This window comes from Taudactylus pleione, unplaced genomic scaffold, assembly GCF_031769625.1.
Source record: "Taudactylus pleione unplaced genomic scaffold, aTauple2 ptg000370l, whole genome shotgun sequence".
In the NCBI taxonomy this organism is placed as follows: domain Eukaryota; kingdom Metazoa; phylum Chordata; class Amphibia; order Anura; family Myobatrachidae; genus Taudactylus; species Taudactylus pleione.
In genome coordinates this window covers 7,553,573-7,580,321 of record NW_028284771.1, presented here as the reverse complement: position 1 = coordinate 7,580,321, position 26,749 = coordinate 7,553,573, and the positions used below count along the sequence as shown (strand labels likewise).

Sequence of the window (26,749 nt, the reverse complement as noted above, 5' to 3'; positions counted from 1 at the left end):
CTATGCAAGGCGGCTACGTGGTTTTCTGTCCACACTTTTCTTAGGTTTCTTAGGTTCTATGCCTTTGATACATTTTCCTCTCAGGATGCCTCCTTCGGGCACAGGGTTCTCTTCTCGGCTCAGGAGCGTCCCCACCCTTGAAAAACTGCTTTGAGACATCCCCATTGTCTCCCCTGTGAAGCCCTATGGACACTGAAGAAGAAAATGAGTGTCCTCTCCTTGGTGCAGGGCACTCTGGGACTGAACTGAGAGAGATGTCACGTCATGACATTTCTCCCAGTCTTTGAAGCCACTATTGCAGACGGGGGAGGGGCAGAGTTTAGGGGGCGGGCAGCTGCAGCGCTGCCCGCTATTTTGTGCTTGTGTGATACTAGTGGTGTGCCCAGCAGAGAAGGAGCCGGGCACACAGTTACTGGCCACTGTAGTAAAGGGGTGATCGCGGTTCCGCTCACAGGACATGTGCACTCTGTGCGGGCGCACCGACCGCACCACCTTAGTTACGGCACTGATCACTGTACCTTGTTACATAATGAGTATACAGCAGTTTTGTACGATTTATTGTGATTGATGGCATGATGTTATAGTAGTATACTTTAAAAAAAAAAGTTTGCAAATATGGTGTGCTGGTTCTTTTTTGGACATTCTGGAATATGACACACACACAATTTATTTTTTCGTCAAATCATCTCCGCCACATTTACTCCACCTAAGATATACTACCGTACCTATTTTAAATCCTCATTACTTGTAATAGACAATAAAATGCTTTTCTGCTTTTCTGTTATGTTCCAGAAGCCATTGTGCTCTTAATGATTTTTTTTTCTCTTTATCTCTAAAGCAGACTGCTTTGTTTAAGGTAGATTCATATTGTGCTAATAAAATAAGGAAATGTCTGTTCATTTTGGAAATTCCTATTGCTTCACCTGAAGATGAGATGATTTCGTAAGATCTAATAATTTTTATGTGATACTTTATAGGACCCAATTGAAGACACACCATTAGATATGACTGATGAGCAGATTGTGGACTTGAAGGCTGCCATATGGAAGCACGTTTGTGTGGCACAGGTAGGCAATGCGACTGCATAATGTACACGTTTTACCTACTTGCAATGTGGAAGAAAATATGAGGCTTAGAACGTAATAGTCTGTGAATTTGTAAAAACAATAAAATTAAAAGTAAAAATGCAAACTCATTGATCAGTACCATAGAAATGACTCTGGCAGGGTAGCGGTAATTGCAGTCATTTTGCCTGAACCATTGAGGGAAGAAGATTAGTAAAATACTAGGGCTCTGGTTGCAGTCGGACCCTTGACCCCTGTACTGCGGGTCAGCAATGCTAAACACTGTGCCATTACATTGCCCCCCATTTTTATATTTTTTGTTTAAATATGACATCACGTACACTTTTCTGCATTCAGGACATTATCCAGGTACCCCTGTAACTACTGCCGTGTTTCTTTTTGTAAAAATGATCACAGCAAACCTAATATGAATTACCCAACCATGTTAAAAGGAAAACCTTGTTTCTGAAAATAGCTTGAAATCTAAAGATTTACTAATACACAATACTGTTCAGCAACAAGGTCTATAGCTCACAGTATGAGTATTTTGAGGGTAATATTTATTACATTAAATTGTGATGATTCTTGTTATCTAACATAATATCTAGATCATCGTAAACCAGTGTGTTCTCTTCCAGGCCTGCCACCATAGATGTAGGGAGAAGCACAATGGGCGTTATGACAAGTGTAAGGTAAGGTTTCTTGTGTAGTGTAGAGAAATCGCATAAAGTACAGGAGACCTTTCCCCAGAAAATGTTTATTAAGCAATACATAAAAACCTGCTGTACCTATGTGTTATGTTAGCAGTTTCTAATATATTTTAGTTGTATACTTTCTAATTAGAATTTTCCTTCTATTTTTGCCCTCATGTTTGCATTTATGTTGTCTACTTTGTATATCCCTGGTTTCCCCACTGCCTGTGCTACAGAGCCCAGTGACACCTTACAGATCATCAGTAATAATATTAATATGAGGTGCCGGTGACAATCATGGCAAAGGGATATTCAGAGCGCATTCAAGTACTGTCGTTTATAAAATAAGTAAGTGTAGACACACGCAGTGTGTAAAGGCCATCCAGGAATAGTTTATTGCATAGACAGATACTTACATTACATTTCTAAGGGTTTGACCTTGGTGTGTCTGTGCTCTACCAGCAAATTTCAGTTATAATTCTCTTTTAATATAATCTGTTCCCATATATAAGTCTAATCCTGTCCTTGTGCAAGTGAATCAACCAGGAACTCTATTTACTCATTTATTATTTCTCTTTCACAAACTCTAACTCTTGTGACGGGATTCTGGATCTGTGTTGCACTAGTCCACATCAATGACGTCATTAATGTATTGGTTACCTTGCGGCGTTGCTTGCAATATATGTTGTTGCTGTGGGCTGCATGCTCACTCTGCTTTCCTCATGTATAGGCCCCATGCCCATGCACCTCATCCCAAATTTTATCCAACAGTTGGCCACTTACACAGTAGCTGTGAAACAAGGTTGCAAAGTCATTTCAAATGCAGTGCTTAAAATGGTTCTAGAGATGTGTTGGAACTCTCCCACCCCCCATCCTCGGCACTAACTTAATTAAAGGGACAGCGAGTCACAAAAAAGGGGTGTGGCCTCGGAAGAAAGGGGCGTGGTCACACAATAGTATCCCCAATTCAAATTACGCCTCACAGTAGCACAATGTTATTCACATTACATCGCACATAGTGCCCCTGATTCATATTACACCACATAGTAGTGTCCCTTATTCATGTTATTGCACACAGTAGTGCCCCTTTTACACAGTTTCCACATTAGTTCCTCTTATACACAATGCCCTCAGTAGTAGTGCCCCTAATACACATAATGCCCACAGTAGTAGTGCCCCTAATACACATGATGCTTACAGTAGTATTGAACCTTATACAATGCCCACAGCAGTAGTACCCCTTATGCACATCCCCCTGTAGTGGTGCCCATTATGCAGTGCCCCCAGGAGTGGTGGCCCTTATGCAGTGCCCCAGTGGTAATGCCTCTGGTAGTAGTGCCCCCTGTAGTAATGCACCCAGTAGTAGTGCCCCTTACACACAAAAAAACCCAGTAACACACAATACTTACCTTAAGCCCCGCTCCTGCGTCCGCTGCCATCCGCCGCTCCTCGGAACTATCGGCGACATACATCATGGCGCCTCTCCCATAGTGCACACTGCGGAAACCGGTGTTCAGGAGTGAACTGCCACTGTAGGGAAGGAGCTGGACGCCCGGCGCAGGGCTGACAGGCCGAGTTAGGTCTGCTGGAGGGCCCGAACTAGTTCCGTCTCCAAATAGAGCTGACGGAACGCAGTTCCGCCCCATTCTGGCCCACTTTAACCCATACTAAAGTTTATTTAACTTATTTTATATTTCCAGGAACAAATAAATCCACTATTTGACTTTAATGGTATTGGGCCTGATTCATGCTAATAGCTACGCAGCAGCAATGCTAAAATAAGTTGACGCCGCAGGAGGCGGCTGAAAAAAAACAACTTCTTCTGTCGGCATCGCAGATTTAAGTGCTGCATCTGAAGATACAGCACCAGATCACCATCGCAACCAACAGATCCTCATCAAAACTATCGGTCACGATGGCCACAATCATCGCCCATCTGAGTAAGTCTAAGCTTACTCAGAATGAGCAACTTTACTCCTCAAATCCGAAGACGCAGGCCCTGGCCTCGGCACTTCCACAAAAGAGGTGACACGCCTCCATTTTGGGGAACTGTCACAGCCCATTCCCCACCCTCACTGCGGCGTTGCACATGCGCAGTGTGGCCCCTAGCGCATACACAGTCCACCCGCCATCGAATTTGTATGCAAACCATCCGGTTTGCATACAAGTCTTAATCAGGCACATTGTACTAAATGCTGAATTCAGTTAAGATTGGTCAAATTGAACTACAATAAAATTATCTGGTTCATCCAAAATTAAAGCCGATCTGTTACTGAACTAGATAATGTTTGTTAAGAGACCTAATGGGGCCTTATGTAATAGCCAGCGAGATGCAGACATGGGCTCTATCATGGTGAGTCGTATTTTTAAAGTGTCAATAATTTAAAAGGCAAAACCAGGTGGGTTTTGCCTTTTAAATTATTGGCACTTTAATACTACAAGCTAACGCACCAAAATTATGCCTTTGCTTTTATTTCACAGGCTATTGCATAAGGCCCAAACTCTAGTATGTCTTGGTGTCTCAGACCTGGTTTCAAAATACAGTACACCAATCTCTAATAGCTGTCTGTAACATTCAGCTCTCACTTGAGTCTGCGTGACGTGGGTCTGACACAAAGTTAATAAAAAAACAACCATCTGGTCTGTCTACAGAAATACTTACTATTAATTCTCAGGTTCTGCCACCCCTTAAGGTTGATACATAATCACAAAGAGAGGAAAGAATACACTTTTATTTGTTTTTTGGGCAAATTCGAAAAAATATATATAAATATGGGAAAATGTTAATGTATTACAATTTACCATTCGATAATTGCCTATATGAGTAACCCTATGGTCTGAACTGAGATGTCGGAACAATTTTATTTGCGCATGGGATCGCAGTAATTAAGGGCTGAGACTCGACTTGAAAACTGTTGTGACACACCTGCGTTTTTGCCGCCACTCTCTGTCACCTTGCATTTCATGTTTCATTGCAGTGAGATATTGGAAGAGTAGAGAGATGCCAAGGCAGGAGTCAGCTTGGGAGTCAGCTTTGGAACAGTCTCATACCATTTTGTTATATAACTGTAATAGGCAATATTTGGCTTTTGGTTGACACTTTAAATATATTTGCTGTTTGGGTAATTTTTTAATGCAAAACATGCAAACATTAATAAAATAGGTAAAGCTAAAATTAACAAAGTAAAATTAATCAATAAGAAGATAAAGTAGGAGGGAGAAGCACAAGGAAATGCTATTTGTCAATAGAAGCCACATGATTATCGCAGTGGATATAAGAGGCGCCTCTTCAGCTACGGTACACACCTTACAGATATATCTGCAGATGATGGTTGTACATACACATTGAACAACCATTATCTGTTGTCGTCTTGCCCTGGGTCATGCTGGCCGGGGGACTTATAGCGCCCCCTCCCCGCGTCCTCCGCTGCAAGTGTCCCCACAGCACGACCGCTGACCACCCGTACACAGGCACGATACCCCAATATATCTGCTGATAAGTTTGTGGATTACATTGTTCACAAATATGTCGCTGGTACACGCTAGCAGCCACACACAAGATATAAGATCGGCCAATATATCTGCCAGTGTGTACCCAGCACTCCTCAATGACAGAGAAATGCTTTTATGATTACCGTTAGCTGATCACTTTTGAACAGAGTCAAGGATGTGTTTGGACAAATTTTGCAGACTGTTCTTCCAGTGACAAGTCTTTTTTTTAATATATATATATATATATATATATATATATACTGTAACCATTAAAATTAATTACAGTACTCAATGTTCAGTTACCTGCTCCCCTCTGCAGCGTGGCCTAGAAACACTGTATCTCCGCACAGATTTGCTCTCTCTTTCAGATATTGTATGCTAGGATCAGATCAATAACCGGGTTGGAATGTGCGCCAAAGACTGTCTATGTACTTAAAGTCATGTTTAATTATTTCAAGTGAAATGCACATGTTCTGTGACATGAAACAATGCAAGAATAATAGAATATATAACTGAAAGCCACCACCAAGCTAACCTACTCACTATGTAAATCACCAAAACAAAAGATTATTGCTCCTTACTTTGGAGACTCTGCCAGAAGCTCATAAACACCTCACAGGAACATCAAAGGGTTTGTGTGAACAAAAACTAAATATCAAAGGAATGAGTCCCAAATAGGCTGCTACTCTTATATTCACGCATAGTATACATCAGCTGTAAGTAACAGGATTTCATGGGAACCATCCCAGCTATGATGAGAAACATTGATTATATTCTCAGACTTGCTTTGAGGGGAGATAACAGATGTTCATATGAGCACACATACAAGGTTTTGTCTGTGTTTAAATCTATAGTTTGAGTATATTATTACGTACATAACCAGTAATTGACACCCAAATAATGCTTTTACTGTTTACTTAGAAGTCAGGCCTGTAACCCGAATGTTTCAGCACACAACACCTTACAAATATTAATCCCATGGGATGATTGATTTTTTTTTTTTTCTATTTTTGTTTTCTTCTTCGGGGGATCCATAGGGATCCACCAGAAGCCGCCGCTGTAAGGACCAGGGATTGTCCGCATCCTTACTAGACCAGCTGGGGCCCTATCGTCTGATACCGAGGATCGGCAGCAGATGCATATCTGCTGCCACGAGGCCAGCGTACCCGGTTGGTTAATGCAGCTTAGGGGAGGTAGGCGCTCCCCCAGCAGCCCCTCTGCCGACCCAGAAGCAGTTCCTACGAAGGGTTTCACACGTCTGGGTTGCTCCGCCTACCCTCCACATGTATGAAATGCTCACGGCCCACGCTCAGTGCGCCCTGTAGCTGTTGGTCTCAGGAGGGTCTGGGTCAGTCTCCCTGTATACCTCTCCCTTGGTTAAGGTATATGGCGCTCTATGTCCTACCATTCCTTTTGCGTTGCTGGAGTTGATTTAGAGCTGATTGTAATTATATTACAAATGCATTGTATGTGACTGTTAGCTGCTGTATTGACACTGTCTTTAATTTCTGTTTGTCAATTATAACTATCACTGTTTTCTCTCCATTTCTCTTGTGGTGGGAGTACTTCACATTCATTAAGATATTTGTGAAGGTGGTCACATTGCATTGTTACCTTTATACGTATATATGCTAAAGGGAATCAAGTGTTCAGGCAGGTTTTATTTATGACTGTCAGTTACAACTATCACTGCTATTGCTCCATTTGACCCTCAACTACCAGGGTGTGTAGGGGTTAAATTGTACTTCACATTTACTTGTGAAGACTGAGCTGCCATCCCCCTCTCTAATAATTAATTGGAGACGCACAGTTGCAATTGATCATGGAAATGTGTGCTGAGGGGAGATTTGGGCTCTCTCTGAGTATACCTTTCTCCGTGGACCAAGGTATATAGCACTGGAATCCTACCAACTTTTGTGTTTGTATAAGTTGATTTGGTGCCGACTTGTAAGTATATTTGTATGCATTGCACTTATATCCTACCAATGTGATTGCGGTTTAGTGCACATTTGCAAATACATTTATATGCATGTAGAACCTACCAAACTTACAGTGCATCCGGAAAGTATTCACAGCGCGTCACTTTTTCCACATTTTGTTATGTTACAGCCTTATTCCAAAATGGAATAAATTCATTTTTCTCCTCAAAATTCTACACCAAATACCCCATAATGACAACGTGTAAAAAGTTTTTCTTGAGATTTGTTCAAATTTAATTAAAAAAAAAAACTAAGAAAGCACATGTATATAAGTATTCACAGCCTTTGCTCAATACTTTGTTGATGCACTTTTGGGAGCAATTACAGCCTCAAGTCTTTTTGAATATGATGCCACAAGCTTGGCACACCTATCTTTGGGCAGTTTCGCCCATTCCTCTTTGCAGCACCTCTCAAGCTCCATCAGGTTGGATGGGAAGCGTTGATGCACAGCCATTTTCAGATCTCTCCACAGAGATGTTCAATCGGATTCAAGTCTGGGCTCTGGCTGGGCCACTCAAGGACATTCACAGAGTTGTCCTGAAGCCACTCCTTTGATATCTTGGCTGTGTGCTTAGGGTCGTTGTCCTGCTAAAAGATTAACCGTCGCCGCAGTCTGAGGTCAAGAATGCTCTGGAGCAGGTTTTCATCCAGGATGTCTCTGTACACTGCTGCATTCAACTTTCCCTCTATCCTGACTAGTCTCCCAGTTCCTGCCGCTGAAAAACATCCCCACAGCATGATGCTGCCACCACCATGCTTCACTGTAGGGATGGTATTGGCCTGTTGATGAGCGGTGCCTGGTTTCTGCCAAATAGAACGCCTGGCATTCACGCCAAAGAGTTCAATCTTTGTCTCTCATGGTCTGAAAGTCCTTCAGGTGCATTTTGGCAAATTCCAGGCGGGCTGCCATGTGCTTTTTACTAAGGAGTGGCTTCCGTCTGGCCACTCTACCATACAGGCCTGATTGGTGGATTGCTGCAGAGATGGTTGTCTTTCTGGAAGGTTCTCCTCTCTCTGTAGCTTTGATAGAGTGACCATCGGGTTCTTGTTCACCTCCCTGACTAGGGCCCTTCTCCCCCGATCGCTCAGTTTAGACGGACGGCCAACTCTAGGAGGAGTCCTGGTGGTTCCGAACTTCTTCCATTTACGAATGATGGAGGCCACTGTGCTCATTGGGACCTTCTAAGCAGCAGATATTTTTCTGTACCCTTCACCAGATTTGTGCCTCGAGACAATCCTGTCTCGGAGGTCTACAGACAATTCCTTGGACTTCATGCTTGTTTTGTGCTCTGACATGCACTGTCAAGTGTGGGACCTTATATAGACAGGTGTATGCCTTTCAAAATCATGTCCAATCAACTGAATTTACCACAGGTGGACTCCAATTAAGCTGTACCCCCAACTACCTGGTGTATAGGGGTTAGAGAGTACTTCACATTTATTTTTATCTGTGAAAAGGGTCACATTGTATTGTTAACCCTACACTGGTTGTAGGTTACTTGCAAGTAATTCCCATATCTCAGGACAAAGTGTAAATGTGAGACTATTGTCCCTGTGCTGATTTCATGTAAATCCTGAGCAGTTGGCCTCTCATGATTTCATACAGGATGGACTGTGTGTTGATTGTTATACATCACAACAGTCCACCTCGCCAGCACCTGTTTAGAGGTCACCTTGAATGTCCTCCTTGTTTCAGGTTATGACCTAGTTAGTGGACTGCTTATCAGCCCCCACAGTGCCTCCCACTTGGATTTTCCACAGTGGTTACAGCCTGCTATGTTTCCTCTTCCTGGATAGAGGGTTTTGTCCACTCAGTTCAGAATCTGGCTTTTAGCATCTACAGTACCTATCTGCAGATGTTACAGGCGAATATGGCATCATCCATCTAAGAAATGGACTGCACCATCCTCTCAGTCCACGCTGCTTTCAGATTCCGATATATCATATAAGGTGGCAGAGGATACGCAGGTTTCTCCCTCTGTACCTATCTCAGAGCGGAGGAGCGTCAATCATCGGTGGATGTTCCTCTCTAACAGGGGCGGTTAATTCAATCATTAAAGAAGATGAAGTACCTGCTACTAAAGCCTAATAAACTTGGTGTTAAAACACCAGAAGGTGATTTAGGCTGAATTACCTTAATCTGAACAGCTCATTGATTTTATGGGGAAAGCATGGAACACTCCAGTTAACTGTTCCAGATTCCAAAAAAGTCTAGTGTCTTTTTACCCTCTTTCATAGGCAGAGTGCATTAGGTGGGGAATCCCACTCCCTACTGGGGATTCTTACATGATGCTTTCCTAAAGGGTTACTCCCCAGAAGGTTGTTTGCAAATCCCCATCAGATTCTATCTAGGCCTTTGCCCTTTAGTAGACCATGCTAAATTTAAGGGTGATAATCCTGGTTGCTTAAGCTAACAAGGAAGGAGTTATTACTCAAATTTGTTTTTGATTCAGAAGCTAAATCAGTCTCATTGCTCTATTCTGAATCGGAAATCTGTCAACAGGTTCATTCATGTGCCCAGGTTCCTTAGGTCAGTTATTCTGGCAATGGAACCTGGGGATTTCATGGTTCCTTGGACATCCAGGATGCATATATGCACTATTCCACCAGGGGTTTTTGAGTTTTGCTGTTCGTCAGTAACATTACCATTGCCCTTTGGTCTGTCCACAGCCCCTCGGGTGTTTACCAAGATAATGGCAGTCATGACTGCTCATCTCAGAAGAAGTCCGAATATTGCCATACTTGGACGACCTCCTGATATTGGCAGTCTACAAAGGTTTTACAACATCTTCTCCAGCTGACCACTGCCTGTCTACAGGAGCAAGGCTGGATAATCAATTGGAAAAAAGTCTTTCCTTTCTCCAATACAGCAGAGGGTACATCTGGGGGCGCTACGGGATTCCCTGGCACAAAGGCTCTTTCTACCAGTGGACAAGATTTTGGCTCTACAATTGCGGGTGTGCAAATGGCTCCGCAATCAGAAGGTATCCATTCACTCAGCAATGCAGGTCCTGGGGTCCGTGGTATCCACTTTTGACATGGTGGAATATGCCCAGGACCATTCCAGGCCGCTGCAATGACTGATTCTCTCCCGGTGGAATGGGCAGTATCATCTGATATGGTCCCAGGCAATCCTCCCCTTTTGGGAAGTTCTGTTTTCCCTACCATGGTGGCTGAAAACGTCTCGGCTGAACAAGAGTCGCCCCCTTTTGGATTCCAAGGTGGGTGCTCCTCACCGCGCATGCTGACTTTTGCGGTTGGGGCGCGTTGACATGCCATCATACCTTTGAGGGAGGATGGACTACTCAGGATAGTCGACTATTCATAAACATCCTGGAACTTTGAGCAGTGTACAAAGCACTCATTCAAGCACAGGATATCCTAAAGGGCAGGCCTGTGCAAATCCAGTCCGACAATGCCACCACAGTTGCCTACCTCAATCATCAGGGAGGCACGCAAAGGCAATCAGCAATGAAGGAAGTTGCAAACATTCTGCTTTGGGCAGAACCTCATCTTCCGGCAATATTCATCCCCGAGGTCCTAAACGGAGAAGCAGACTTCCTAACTTGTCAGGACATGCCAGGGAATAGGCTCTTCATCCGGATGTCTTTCAGATCCTAGTGAACAAATGGGGACTACCAGAAGTATACCTGATGGTTTCATGTCACAATCACAAGGTCCCCAGGTATGGATCCAGAAGTAGAGACCCCTCATCCGCCTTCGTGGATGCTCTGGCAGTAAGATGGTTCAATCTGGCATACCTATTTCCTCCAATCTCTCTCCTCCTGTGAGTCATCAGGAAATTCCAGCAAGAGGGCGGCACAGTAATACTGATAGCTCCTGCTTGGCCCAGACGCCTTTGGTCCACCGACCTTCAGAGTCTCTACATAGACACTCCGTCCCCTCTTCCTCTAGGGCCGGACCTGTTAGCTCAGGGTCCCTATCTGCATCCAGACCTTCCTCGTGTGTCTTGGATGGCGTGGCTCTTGGGTCTTCCATCTTAAGAGCCAAAGGATTTTACTAGCTCTGTAATTCAGACGATGCTTAGGGCACGAAATCCTTCCCCGGCCCGCATCTATTACAGAGTTTGGCACTCCTATTTTCAATGGTGTTCCCATAGAAAATATGACCCTACAGTTTTTAGGGTCTCCCGAGTGCTAGCTTTTCTCCAGGCTGGGTTAGACCTCTGTCTAAGCTTGGCCACTCTGAGAGTTCAAGTTAAAAATCTGCACTATCAGTTTGGATTCAGTGAAGGATCGCCCCGCTGCCTGATGTTAGAACATTTTTGCAGGGTGTTCTGAGGGTTCAGCCTCCCTTTGTCCTTCCGGTAGCTCCGTGGGATTTGTCTTTGGTTGTCAGGGCTCTACAGGCTCCTCCATTTGAACCCCTGAACTCAGTAGACCTCAAGTGGTGGACAGCGAAGACAGTTTTTCTTCTCGCTATCTCCTATGCCCGCAGGGTCTCTGATTTGGCAGCGCTTCCTTGTCGCTCCCCCTTTTTGATTTTTCACCAGGATAGAGCTGTTCTTCTTACAAAGGTGGGTTACCTTCCTAGGGCAGTATCCTGTTTTCATGTAAATGAAGAAATTGTGGTTCCAGTCTTCAGACCTCTTTGTAGGTGAAGCTTCTCTGGATGTTGTACACCCCCTTCGTATCTACGTGGATCGTACCTACTCCTTTAGGAAATCAGACTCTTTTTGTGTTGTATGGCTTTCACAAGCAAGGCTGGCCAGCTAACAAATAGACTCTGGCTAGATGGCTTCGTATGATGATTTCTCAGGCTTACACGCAAGCTGAACGCCCTGTTCCAAACACATTCTACTCGATCTGTGGGACCAACGAGGGCGTTTCGACGTGGTTGAACAATTGTGGCTGAACAATTGTGCAAGGCAGCCATGTGCTCTTCCGTCCACATTTTTCTCAGGTTTTACGTCTGTGATACTTTTCGCCTCTCGGGATGCTTCCTTTGGGCGCCGGATCCTCCTTTTCTGATCAGGAGCGTCCCCATACTTAAGGAATCTGCTTTGGGACATCCCCAAGGTAATTCCTGTGGACCCTATGGAACCTGAAAAAGAATATAAGAGTTATGGTATAACATACCTTTGTTAACTCTTTTTCTTCTAGGTACATAGGGTCCACAGGACACCCACCCTAATGCACCTGGTTGTTATTGGGTAATCATTTTTATTTTTTTTTGTATTTCAATGATTCCCTCTTAGAGACAGTGTTTCTGGTGTACAGTACAGTGTCCTTCCTTCTCCTCTTTCCTTCTCCTGCCTTGGGCTTGGTTACAAACTGAGTGCCTGTAGCCAGGGGCGCATCCTGGGAGCTAAAGCTTGTAACTGTTTGGTGCCTGGATCACTCCAACCATATGCGCCAAGGTAATTCCTGTGGACCCTATGGACCTCGAAGAAAAAGAGTTAACAAAGGTCTGTTATACCATAACTCTTATTTTTTTTTTGTGCCCTGTGCCAGAGAGAGCATTGGCGCCCACCCATTTTTTAAATAGGGACATAAGATAGTGCACCTGAAAAAGGGCCATGGCCTCATGCGGAAGGGCCAGGAAGAAGGTAGGGGAGGCTAGGAGATGCTGGGGATAAAAGAAGAGGAAGCTACAAGTAAGAATGATAATAAACAGGCAAAAAGTATAATTACAGCAGATTGTGCAGGCAGTATATATGAATACATGTCACAATGTGTGCTCACCACCACAGAGTGATGTAAACAAAATTATAATGACTCTAGATGGCCAATAATTCACTGCCCAATCCTAACATTTTTTAGGAGAAACACCACAGAAGATTGCATTCCCAGCTAATAACCAGCTGTGACAATTTCAATGGGCACTAAAACATACATCAAGATTACATAGGTTCAAGATGACGAAATAAAACAGTTACACGTTCACACAGAAATATACATATTTGCAGTGTGTTTATGTGTGTATGTATATATATATATATATATATATATATATATATATATATCTATCCAGAGTATTTCCCAATATAGGAAAAAACAGAGGGCACTCACCAAAGTAGTAATGCTTTTTCATGTAATCATGTAGATGTAATTTATAGTGTTATATTGACAGTCAATTCAAAGAAGTACGTAAATTCAGTATATACATACATTTACGATGTTTGCAGATCGCGCATGTACAGGAGCTTGCACGGCGCATGTACTGATCTGTTTCTGTGATGTCACTCACAGTTACTCAGATGTCCGATGTTCACGCAGTTGTCTTCGGATGCAGCAGCAGATCATAGAAGCCTGCAGTGGGCATCTTTGTACACAAGGCGCCTATTGCGGCTTGTGCATATGTTAGCGCACCCGCTGTGTAGAAAGACGCAGCGGCTGTTGTTATACATCTTTGAAAAAGGACCTCTATTGACAATTGTGAACAAAATAGGAATTCAAAGGTCAATGGCAACTGAGTGAAGCAAGCAATGAGGGAGAAAAGTTACATCACAAGTGAAGTGAAATCACTTCTGCCGACAATTATTTTATTGGAGGTGTTCTAGTTGTATTTCTTTGCATGGGGCCCTGTTGCGGAGTGGCCCATGTGACCAGCAGCGCTATACAGACTGGTGGCAGCAGCGCCATCACCTACCACTCACACCAATGTTACTGTGTGCTCTGTGCACAGACTGCTATATAGCCTGTCCTATTCATGTGAACGTGGGCCCAAAGCACCTCTCCCCCCACCACTTACCGGCCGCGCGCATGGTGCCTCACCAAGCTCTTGCATTGATGATGTCAATATATTTTGTTTTTGTTATTGCTAGTCTGTAACTTGATGGATCAAGATGAAACAAAGTGCAGGTTATTTCTAGGTGTTTCCTCTACAAAATGATGGTTTTCATGAAAATCGGTTCAGTAGTTTTTGCGCCAACTTGGAACAGACAGACAGGCACAACATTCTTATTATATTAGTATAGATAATCATGTACCATGTTTGAAGGTACAACCCTTTTCCAGGTTCCTCCCACAAAATGTTCTGCAGACTTTTTATTTAACAATAGAATTAGGAAAGTCTCCCTGTGTGTATTTATTCCTAACCACATATTTCCTTGCACAGTAAGTAGAACCGCATGAAAACATGTTTTCCCTTTAGAAATGTGTGAGACAGTGCATTATTATTCTTTGTGAATGAGTAGACTAAATGCAAAGCAGCTTTTGACATGGCATTAAAACAGCTCTGTTTAATCTTTGTGTCGCTCTCCAAACCTCTTTATGCTTTTAGGTGAAAAGTGTTGAAATTGGTCGAGCGAGTTTGAACAGAATTGAAGAATTGATTGAAGGACAGTTCTTCACAGAGGCATTCTGGGAGATTGAGCACTTTCTGTCCTCTGTCTTTCCTCAGCAGTTTTTTGTGTTGTTACTGAAGCACTTCATACAGGTAAAGTGTCTTCTGATTCATTTATTCATGCAGTGACCACACGCTCAGCAGCATTACAAGTGGGAAGAGGCAGTGTAATAAAGCCAGGATGGATATTCTAAGACAGAGTGGTAAGAGGGCCTACTCGCAAGCTTACGGTCTGGTTATGTAGAGTTCAGTGTGGTCTCCACTGAGCACATGCTCTCTGTAATACCTGAAGAGAGTTATGTTATGAATACATAACTGTAAATGATATAGTGTTCTTTTAATTTATTTTTGAAGAGAAAATACCAGACATATGCTGCTAGCTAGGGGGGGAGCTGAAACGTTTTAGCCCATTTTCACAAAGCAGTAGATGTACTGTTTAAATAACCCTGTCCCGCAGATGATGCAATTTACATGGCTGTGTAAAGTGTTTGCAATCTCATTTTGAGTTTTAATGCTAGCAACATGTACGGTAAGATGAACTTTTGAGCTTGTAGAATGTTCTATATGAATAATACATTAAAGTCTTGATGACAGAAGAGGAATAAGATCCATAGAACCATTATGGTACCTCCTTTAGCACCAATGGCTTTAACTAAACATTTCCTGCGCCAGTTGATCAGCCCCACACATCAGCTTGGAGGTATACTGGCTCATGTTTCTTTGTACAACCACCTCATCCTGTGTGTTTGGGCTGCCATGGATGATCTGTGTCATGTCACAGTACTTCAGTTGGCTCACATGAGTACACCAGCTACACAAATATTAGCAGAAAGAGTCTAGCACACCCCACCCCATTTGTTGTTTAACCACAGATATGTCTGCCCCAGTACCCACATGCATGCCCTCTGTGTGGTACCATCTTCCCCCACCCCACAGATTGTCCAGGCAGAAATCACTGAAATCTGACAACCTGCCCTTATCACATTCAAAATACTCCTGGCCACTATGCCTGGAACAGGTGATTAGCTACGGTGGTAACAGGTGAGCTACTTCTGAAGGTGCAGCTACCGGGAGTGGAAACCACACAGTTTATGTGTTTAGGGGAAAAACCATGATCTGAGACTTGGGACCTTTATCCACTGTTTCCCTTTGATGGTTCTTTCCTCCTAACGACTAGTAATATTTACTGTTTTCTTACAATAAAAAGTAAGCTTTGGTCACTTATATCCCTGTACTTACAGGGTGTTATTTTAAGATCAGGGTTACAGCAAGTTACAAATGCAATCATTAAAATGAATAACTGTCTATAATAAAGTTAAGGAAAGTGGTTTATTCACTCTTTTTAATGATGTAATGTAGAATTTAATTCCTAAAATGTGTACCCCACACTTGTACAATATATTTTATTTGCAGATGGAACTTTCTTTTTTCTTGAGCTGATGCGTTCCTATTTACAGCATTGTGTGGTACCTGTGGCTATTCAAATAATTACTCCTAAACCATACAGCATGAAAGTATCTGGATTTTCATTGTACATACACACGTAAAATTGTACTTTTTATGATACCATACCATCTATTCAACTCAAATGTTTTAGTTTAAGCCATATAATTGATACTTTAGTAGTAATTGCTTAATTATGTTTAAATTAATTTTGAACTTTTGGGATTCAAATTGAGAAGAATGTAAGTTGACCTACTGTACAGTAAGTACATTGTTTACATTGCTACTTAGGGAAACCTTTGATCTATCGCAATCTTCTCAATCACAACTTTAGTTCTCTTACAGAACTTCAGTCATCTGTACAATTAGGGACATATTCAATTGCAAGCGAAATAATAATTTTTCCCGCAGCCACAAGGTTTTCTTATTAATTTGGCTGAGAGAAAATCAGCCGCGGTATTTTCTATAGGAGTTAATGCAGCTTTTTTCTCGCAGCTTCAGAGCAGGTGTTAAGTTGGGAAAAATACCCATTTTAGTGAAAATTGTTTGGAACTTGGTCAAAACCTCTGGGATGTGCTCCTAATGATTAATTAGGCAATTGGAAGTATTCAATTAGCTTAATTGGGCCAATAATTACATGTCATTATTGGAGTAAAAAAGGGGCCTCAAATTACCCCAAAATCAACTTTTTAGGTTTTTTTTACGCTTCCCAAATTTAACCACTTGCCTGGCACGGTCGCATCAGATACGACCACACCAGGCTGGGCTTTCCCTGACGTGGTCGCATCTGGTGCGACCATTCAGAAATGCCCACTGTGCGGCTGTAGGAAGTTGATCTTCCTGCAGCAGCCAATCTCAAAGGGACCTCCCAACCCCTCTGCATCCAACCCCAGTGTATCCCGATCACTGTGGCCAGCAGTGATCGGGCAGCCCGGGGCACCCTCCTTCCGATGGCTGCAAAGAGGAGCAGCCGTCGAGGAAGCCAGCGCTTCCCCCGTCCCCCCCCATATATACCGCGGCGGCTAGAAAGAGCCTAGCTGTCAGGTAAGTCAGCGCTGTCCTCCCCGTTTATACCCAGCAGCTGCAGAGAACAGCAGCTGCCGAGGAAGCTAGCGCCACCCTTCCCCCATGGGGCAGCACAGACGGTGTAATGGTTAGCATTACTGCCTCACAGCACTGAGGTCGTGGGTTCGACTCCCATTATGGCCCCAACTGTGTGGAGTTTGTATATTCTCCCTGTGCTTGCGTGAGTTTTCTCTGGGTACTCCGGTTTCCTCCCACATTCCAAAAATATACTGGTAGGTTAATTGGCTCCCAACAAAAATTAACTGTAGTGTGCAGGTGTGTGCACATGTGATAGGGAACATAGATTGTAAGCTCCACTGGGGCAGGGACTGATGTGAATGGCCAAATATACTGTACTCTGTAAAGCGCTGTGGAATATGTGTGCGCTATATAAATAACTGGTAATAATAATGTATATGCCACCGGCTCCAGAGAACAGCAGCTGCTGAGGAAGCTAGCTCCACCCTTCCCCTGTGTATATGCCAGAGAGCCGAGCTGCCGGGTAAGTCAGCGCTGCCTTTCCCCTATTTATACCCGGCGGCTGCAGAGACAAGCTGGCGCCGGGGCAGCTGGCGCCGCCCCCTTCCTTTGTAGACTCCGGCAGCTCCAGAGAGCCAAGCCATCCGGGAAGCCACTGCTGCCCTCCCCCTGTTTATACCCGGCGGCTACAGAGACAAGCAGCCGCCGGAGAAGCTAGCACTTTGCATGAGGGTGAAGGGAGGGAGGGGTAGTTCCGTGCAGTGTTAAGGACGGATAAAATCTGGGGGGGGAGGGGGCTAATCTAATAATAAAAAATGACACTAGTGATGGGGGAGGAGGAGGGTGTAAAAAACAGGGGGGAGGGGTGCAAAGTGACTTTATAATATGGGCCTATGGGCACAGGGGTGGTGCGAGACACCTCCCTAGGCATATATTTTTTTCAATAAAATGTTTAAATACATTTTTAAAAATACTTTTAAACGTCAGGGTCCATAGAAGGTCCACAGGAAACCTTTGGGCATAAGTGATGGCGAAGACATCGTGGCACCACGCAGTTAAATTTTTCTCTCCGGATGCAATGGGGCCTCCCTCTATACCGCGCCCCCGGGCTGGAGGCTCCTCAGTTTCGTTTGGTCGGAGTGGGGTCACTGTATAGCAGTGGGACTATTGCTAACAGCCCCTGAAACATTTGAAGTTTTTTTTATAAGTGTGGTCAGCGCGAACAGTCCAATGGAAGTTCGCACTGCTGCATCATCACCCTGCTGGTGCTGAGACGCCGGTACTGATCCATGCCTCCTGGTGGGCCTCAGGGGTCTTGGTTAGCAGGGACTCCGGAGGATCCCTAGACTATGGCCGGACGCTACGGGGTGCAGGTAAGCGCCACACGCCACGGTGGTGCGTGCCGAGTCGCAGTCTTTTTCCTCCAGGGTTGGGGAACACCCTGGGGATGACAGCAAGTGTGGCCAGGCACTGAGGACCTTATTCAGAGGCGGCCGTACGGTCTACGACCGCACGGCCGCCTCGATGTTTGGCCATTGTGCATGTGCACGAGGGAGCCGGCTCCCTTGTGCGCATGCGTGAGACCTGCTACGACCGACAGCGCTGGTCGTAGCGGGTCTCTTTCCAAAGGGGGCGAGCTGTCGATGTTGATTGACAGCTCGCCCCATTTGGAAGGCGGGCCCGGGGAGGTGGCAGCCCAAACGGGGGCATTCCCATGGGAACGCCTACCGTTTGGGGGAGGCCCCACTGCCATCACTAGTGATGTCAGTGGAGAGCTTCCGGCTCTGACAGAGCCAGAAGCTCTCCGGGGCTTACGACAAGTGAGACCCTACCCTAGGGTCTCGTCGTAAGCCCCGATGGTCGCGATGATCTCTGACCATCGCGACCAGCACCCTAGCGGTCGTTAGAGCTGTGGGTGTAAACCCACAGCCTAACGACCGCAACAGAGGCAGGCGGTCAGGATGCAAGTGGCCACCCAGTTTCTGAGCGACCGCTTGCATCCTCCGACCACCTCTGAATGAGGTCCTGAGTCCTCCGTCCACACTATGCCACCTGGGACTGTGGACTGGAGTTTTGTGGAACACTCCAGGGTCCCAGGAGTTAAACACTGGCCAGGGGAGGCAGCCTTCCCTGTTTAACAGCCGACTCCTCCCCGCTGCTCAGCGTGCCTTTCCACTGCCGTCTGGCTTGAACTGTGACAGCTTCTGGCTCCACCTCCCCATGAGTTCTTTGACGGTTATTCTCCTGGCTGTGTGTCGCTGATCTTGACAGGCGGTGCGGAGTATCGGTCCCCCTACATACCTCTCTTCTGGTTGGTAGTCAATGTATGTAGCACTTTTGTCCTACTAGACGTTAAGGGCGGGATGTAATAGAGATCGAGTCTGCCGGAGGTGCAGGATGCAGACTGATCTCGATAGTTTTTTTTAAAGTTGCAGTCATTTACAAGGCAAAGCCAGAGCAGACTCGATCTTTATTACATCCCGCCCTATGTATCTGTAGTTGACGCAAGGAAGTGCCATTAAGTGCAGGTATTGTCGTTTTCTGCATTTGTTTGCGACTGTATGCTAGCGCTGTCTGTCTGTTTTCTTTGCTAAAAACTGTCATTCTTTTTTTGCTATCCCTGTACCTATTCTGCTATTCATAACAGGTGTTGTGCGGGTGTGGCATAAGTCGCAAGCTGAGAAGCAGTTTCTGACGCAGTCTCAGTTATTAAGTGATGATCTTCACTATGTCTGGCAGTGAGAGTGGTATGACTAATTTAGCCCCTATTAAACTGCTCTGTAAAAAATGTACGGTGTTGGGGGCAGGGGACATAGGCCCTCATTCAGAGCCGCTCGCTATTTGCGGTCGTTCGTTCTAAAACAAGGGGTGGCTATTCAAATGAACCGTTCGCTAATTGCGGTCTGTTCACGCCACTAAGTCTGAACGAGCGAGCAAAACTTGCGGTTGTAATTTTGAAAAATACGCCCCCTTGCCGCTCGCACCATACGTCATGTCCGCTATTTATTAGATTAATCGAGTACATCGAACAGCGTATGAACTGCTCGCTATTCTTGTGGCTGGTTTTTTCAACCGCTATTTTGCGAGCAGTTCGGAGTAAAAAAAAACCAAGTGACGTGGTCAATGACGCTGCTGTATTAATTATGCACTCCCTTAAAACGCCCGTTTTGACCTTTAAGCACGCCTGCGATCTAATTCCACACCCCCGTTTTCAAGCACCTTCCCCTGTTACCACCCACATACGCCTCCTTCTGTCATTCAAAATAGCAGGCATTCGCTATATAGCGAACAAACGATTATCGGCCGCACTGACTGGTTCGCGCATGCGTATTAAAATCCGTACGCATGCGCAGATGTGCGAACATCGGTCAGAACGAACGAGCGGCCGCTTACGAGCGGCTCTGAATCAGGGCCATAGCCTCTGAGGAGTTATGTTTCCAGTGTTACACTGCCCCGGGTCCGTCTGAGGCTTCTGCCGCTCAGCAGGAGCCGCCATGGGAGTGCTTTGCAAAAGCACTAACAACCATTGCATGGCGTTTAGCAGCCCCTCCTTTGTGTCCACAGTTCAGTTTCCAACAACAGCACCTTTTGCCAGCGCAAAACCTGCTGCATCCACCTACAACTTCAAAGGTGTTGCCCCATCGGTGGGTTAATACAGTTTCTGCTGTATTGCAGGGTGCAACTGAGGTACGTCAGAATGACGCACATATCAGCGGACCAGCTAAAAGGGTCTTGCTATCGTCGCAATCTACTGTATGGGATGATGATGAAGTGTCATCTGATGATGGACTGCTTCTGGATGAGTCTCACTCTGAGCCACCTCCTCTGGAGGTAGGTGTCAAGTCTAAAATATATATTCCAGGGCTAATACAAGCTGTAAAGGTAGCCCTGATCATTGAGGAGGATGAGCCTCCTGCGCCTAAAGCTAGGAATGCATATTTCATGGAAGAAAAGATGACTAAGGCTACATTCCCATTGTCTGACCAATTGGTGAATCACTTGGAAGTAGCTTGGAAAATGCCTGGAAAGCGGTATCAACCGCAGAAGCGTCTAGTCTCTGCTTACCCTTTCGCTGAGAATTTTTTTTCCAAATAGGAGACTCCACCGGTGGTGGATTCCCATGTTACGCGTTTGGTAAGAAGCTCAACACTTCCTATGCCTTCCGTGTCGTCCCTGAAGGATGTTACAGATAGGAAGGTAGAGGTATGCCTTAAATCTATTTATTCCCTTTCGGGGGCTGCGTGCAGATCAGCTTTGGCCATTTGCTGGGTGGCTTGGGCCATGGACTGTTGGGCTAACAGCCTTGAAACATCCTTAGCCTCTAATGCTACTAGGGAACAGCTGAATCTGGTGGGAAATCTCTGAGATTCTGCTACCTACTGTATATAAATGAGGCAGCTTTGAGTATTGGCCTACTAAATGCCAGGGTTTCTTCGGCAGCCATTGTGACTCGCCACTCCGTTCTTGGTGAGCTGATGCGGAATCCAAGAAGGGGTTGATGGTACCTTATGATGGTAAAGTCTTGTTTGGCCCTGATTTGGACAAGATTGTGAATACCTTAACAGCAGCTAAGTCGGCTTGTCTGCCTTCGGCTCCAGCTTCTTCAGGGTCTCGGACTCCGTCCTTTCGGACCTATCGGGCCCCTGGTACGGCTAGAACTCAGTCCTTTCCCATGCCATCCACCGCCAAGAAATCTGCCAGGCCTAAAAAGCAGCCTTGGCGTCTCAGACGTCCGGCGGCCAAACATGATGACAACCCTCCGCTTGATGGGACGGGCTTCCTCCCGGGGGACCTCAGGGTGGGATGCCGACTTCTTCAGTTCGCCCAGCACTGGTGTCGGATTACCACGGATTTCAGGCTGAGGGAAGTGCTCGCTTGGGGGTACGCCCTCTCCTTCCGCAGAAGACCTCCCCATCAATTCTTTTGCACAGGGCTTCCGAGAAACGCGGACGAGGCTTTGGATATTCAACAGGTGGTACAATCCATGCTGCAGGCAGGAGTCATTGTACCGGTCCCAATGTCCAGCCTTTTTATAGTCCAGAAGCCAAATGTTTCTTACCGTCCTATTCTTAATCTCTAGTCCTTGAACAAATTTCTCAGGGTACCCAGGTTCAGGATGGAAACCCTGCGCTCAGGTATACTGGCTATGGAACCTGGGGATTTTATGGTGTCTCTGGATATCCAGGATGCATACCTGCATATTCCAATTACTTCAACTCACCAATGTTTTATCAGGTTTGCTGTGTCACAACAGCATTTCCAGTTTCAGGCACTACCGTTTGGCCTTGCAACTGCACCTCGGGTATTTACAAAGGTCATGGCGGTAATGGCAGCCTATCTGCGGCTGCAGGGAACCCGCCTGTTACCATACCTAGACGACCTCTTACTGCTAGCAGGGTTTCCAGAGGTCCTTCACCACCACTACCTGCAGCTAACAATATTTGTGCTCCAGGTACACGGGAGGTTGGTCAACTGGAAGAAGTCCTCACTGATTCCGTCTGAAAGGATGCTCCATCTGGGAGCGCTGTTGGATTCACAACAGCAAAGGATTTTTCTGACATCCGAAAAGATCTCCACTTTGCAGATGGGAGTACGCAGATGCCTTCACAGTCGCCGAGTGTCGGTCCACTCAGCGATGCAATTACTGGGATCTATGGTGTCAGTGTTCGACATGGTAGAGTATGCCCAGTTTCATTCCCAGCCTCTGCAGAAATCGATCCTCTCTAAGTGGGATGAATTACCCCATCATATACGAACTCAATTGATGGTGACCTCTCTGGAGGTGCACCTGTCGTTGCCTTGGTGGCCACAGATGGCCCACCTCAACAAGGGGCGTCCCTTTTGGATCTCGGACTGGGTCCTTCTGACGACGTATGCCAGTCTTCGGGGTTGGGGCGCAGTGACGGGTCCACACTCTTTTCAGGGAAGGTGGACCGCAGAGGAATCTGCACTTCCAATCAATATATTGGAACTGTGGGCAGGTTTCAGTGTCTTGCAGCAAGCAAGACTTGGACCTCATGGCCTCTTGGCTAAATCACAAGCTGCCACAGTACGGGTCTAGGAAAAGAGACGCCGAAGCTCTCTTGGTGGACACTCTGTCAGTCAGGTGGACCTTCCAGTTTGTGTACCGGTTTCCTCCAGTCTCCCTTCTTCCTCGTGTTCTTTGTAAATTCAAACAAGAGGGAGGAACTTTCCTGCTGGTGGCTCCAGCGTGGCCCTGACGTCCACGGTACTCAGATCTTCGGAGTCTCTCCATCGACACTGCGTGGCTGTTGCCTCAACGTCCGGACCTGTTGTCTCAGGGACCTTGCTTTGGCCCAGATCTGGGTCGGCTGTCTTTGACGGCGTGGCTCTTGAGACATTCCTCCTAAGGTCCAAGGGCTTTTCTGGCTCTGTGGTTAACACTATGCTCAGAGCAGCAAGAAAACCTGCCTCTGCTAGGATTTACCACAGGGTGTGGCATACCTATTTTGATTGGTGTCATCCAAAAAGTTATGACCCCCAGGTGTTCAGGATATCCATAGTGTTGGCTTTCTTGCAGGCGGGTTTGGACCTTGGTCTCCGCCTTGCTACACTGAAGGTCCATATCTCGGCCCTTTCAGTGTGGTTTCAGCGAAGGATTGCTCCTCTTCCTGACATCTACACTTTCTTGCAGGGGGTCCTGTGTATCCAACCTCCCTTTGTCCCTCCTGTAGCGCCTTGGGATTTGGCTGTTGTCCTTAGGGCTCTTCAGAGACCTCCCATTGAACAACTAGGCTCAGTGAACCTCAAATGGCTTACTGCCAAGATTGTGTTTCTTCTGGCCATTGCTTCTGCCAGAAGAGTTTCTGATTTGGGGGCTCTCTCCTGTCGTTCCCCATTTCTAATTTTTCACAGGGACAGGGCAGTGCTTCGAACTCGCCATAGGTTCCTTCCTAAAGTGGTCTCTAGTTTTCACATTAATGAAGAAATTATTGTTCCGGCCTTTAGTTCCCCAGACCTCTCGGTCGGTGAGGCCTCTTTGGATGTGGTACGTGCCCTCAGGATCTCCTTGTTTGTACTTTATGGTTTCCACAAGAGGGGATAGCCAGCCAATAAACAAACTTTGGCTAGATGGCTTCACATGACCATCTCTGAGGCTTACACTCAGGAGGGCCTGCCTGTGCCACACCCGGTCACTGCTCATTCTACTCGGTCTGTGGATTCTTCGTGGGCAGCTAGCCGTGGTGCCTCGGCTGTGCAGCTTTGTAAGGCGGCCACATGGTCTTCTGTCCAGACCTTTTTGAAGTATTATGTTTTTGATACCTTTGCCACTCAGGATGCTTCCTTTGGGCGGCGGATTCTCCTTTCTGCACAGGAGCATCCCCACCCTTTAGGGTACTGCTTTGGGAATCCCCAAGGTTTCCTGTGGACCTTCTATGGATCCTAAAGTAGAAAAGTAGAGAGATGGTAAGAACTTACCTTTGTTATCTTTTTCTACGAGGTCCATAGGGTCCACAGGCTGCTCGCCCTGACACACCTGTGCTTCAGATGGGTTTAGCTCTGGTCACCGGTTTTCCATCTCCTTCTGTGTGAGAATGTGATTCTTGAGTGTTCCAGACTGTCTTCTCTCTCTTTCATCCTCCTCCGGCCTTTGGCTTGCTACATAACTGAGGAGCCTCTGGTCCGGGGACTGGGTATAGAGGGAGGCCCCGTTGCATCCTGGGAGAAAAATTTAACTGCGTGGTGCCCGGATGTCTTCCCCAGCACCTATACCCCAAGGCTTTCTGTGGACCCTATGGATCTCGTAGAAAAATAGATAACAAAGATAAGTTTTTACCATATCTCTACTTTTTTAAAGTAATAAAAAACACGAACATTTCTGACTGGTTTTGCCGGTACAAAAATTGTCAGTTAAGTAAAGTAATTATTTAAATGAAGAAAAAGAATAGCCTTTTATAATTGTTGATCATTTAAAAAAAAATTTTTTTTAAGTGACCTCAGATTACCACAAAATCAACTTTTTTTTTTTTTTTAATTCCACTTACAGATGTGACCACATACATCTAGCCTCCTTGCGCATTAAACAACCCTTTATCTGCATGCGAAATGCTATGTTAGTGTCACAGCCACTGACACTGTAACGTAGCATTTTGCATGCAGCTGCACCCGCAGTCACACACAGAATTTAGGCCTGCTGCATATCATTTTAATCAGCAGAAACTGATTGTGCGTCCTATTCACATCACCGTGTGAATAAAACTCATTCGAAGGTAAGTAAAAATTTAAAAGAAAAGACGCTTGGCGCTACAGAGTCACGCGGCTTTCACGCGTTGTGTAACACGAATTGTTGCGCCTGGAGGAAAGATGTATGTGGATACATCTGTAAACGAAAAAAGTTTTTTTGCATTTGTTTACTGTTTTTTTTATTTTTAAATGAGTAACATTGGCAACATTTTAAAAGGGCAAAATATTTTTCTTTAGGACAGTAATACACATCTATACGGTTACCCAAAAATGTATTTGGCTGTTCCCAAAATGTTTTTTTACATTTACCCATGAGGTTTTGCTGGAAAAAATAACCACAAACATTTTTTTTTCAATTAATTAGCATGGGAATTGGGAGCATTCATGCACGCATTAATGAAAAATTGGTTTCGATAGCTGCAGTAATTTTTCCTCATTCCAAAAACGTAATTGATTCCTTTTGTTTTGTTTTTTATTGCTTTTTCGGTGTGTATAAGCTTTTTGGTGCATGCTTTTATTTTGCTTTATATTTTCTAACAGGGAAATGTAGACATCAACCATTTTGGTCAAGTTTTTGGTATATTGTGCAACTTTCTGCATTATCATCCTCCATGGGAATCTAGTTATATGTCGCAGTACTACCTCAATGTTCTGCAGTGTCCCATTTGCAAGAAGGGAACATGGGCCTTCATTGAAACTATAATACGGTAATTATCATTATATATAATCAAATATAGCATTTTTAAAGATGTGTATGAAACAGACGTATCAATATATATTGCAAGAATATTATATACTTTGTAGACTGCAGTAGATAAAGTAATATACAGTACTGCATATTATACTGTATACAGAACGAACCCCAAATGCCCTATACTGTATACAAACCACATTGGTGGTAATATTTCACAAGATCTGAAATTCAGATATTGGATGTCCATTGGGTGGAATGGGTGGCTTACTGCTAGAAAATATGCCTAGTGATGGGTTAATGTATTATAACCTGAAAGTAAATGCCATCTTACAAACGCATTAGGCCTGATTCAGAATGTAGTCAGCATCCCGGCACACAGGATGTCGGCGGTCACAATACCGTCAGCGACATCCCGACTGTCAGAATTCCGAGATATTGCGGAGGTAAGTATTATGCTGGGTACACACTAGGGTATATGTTGTCCGACCCGACGGATCGCAGTGACATATCGGGCACATCTAGTGCTCCCGCACACTGTCAGCGACATCCTCAGTCGGCCCTGCAGTCGTGGTCCGACGGGGGATATCGCTGCCGGCATCGGCAAGTGTGCATGCACTTGCCAATGCAGGGTCCCGTCACTGTAGATGTCGGACACACTCGGCTTTAGTGTCACGACGGGCGTTTCTAGAGAGGAGGGGACCCGTGTGCAGTCTCTGTCTGAAGCCCCCTCCTCTCTCTTCGGAGACTCGCAGCACTCACCGCTCAGCGCCACACCAGGAGGCTTAGGGATATTCTGCGGGAGGGGAGTGATAGGGTTAGGCTGCGGGA

At 45.3% G+C, this 26,749-nt stretch overlaps 1 protein-coding gene across 2 annotated transcripts in view; it reads left to right on the top strand.

Annotated features, from left to right (window-relative positions):
* SLF1 (SMC5/6 complex localization factor 1) overlaps positions 1–26,749 on the top strand; it is a 168,460-nt gene that overhangs the window by 92,737 nt on the left and 48,974 nt on the right. For both annotated transcript variants that reach the window (XM_088444687.1, XM_088444686.1), the window contains exons 6-9: positions 978–1,067; positions 1,703–1,756; positions 14,473–14,628; positions 25,768–25,934. In XM_088444687.1, the coding sequence (XP_088300813.1) occupies positions 978–1,067; positions 1,703–1,756; positions 14,473–14,628; positions 25,768–25,934 (467 nt within the window). The remainder of the gene's footprint in view (positions 1–977; positions 1,068–1,702; positions 1,757–14,472; positions 14,629–25,767; positions 25,935–26,749) is intronic.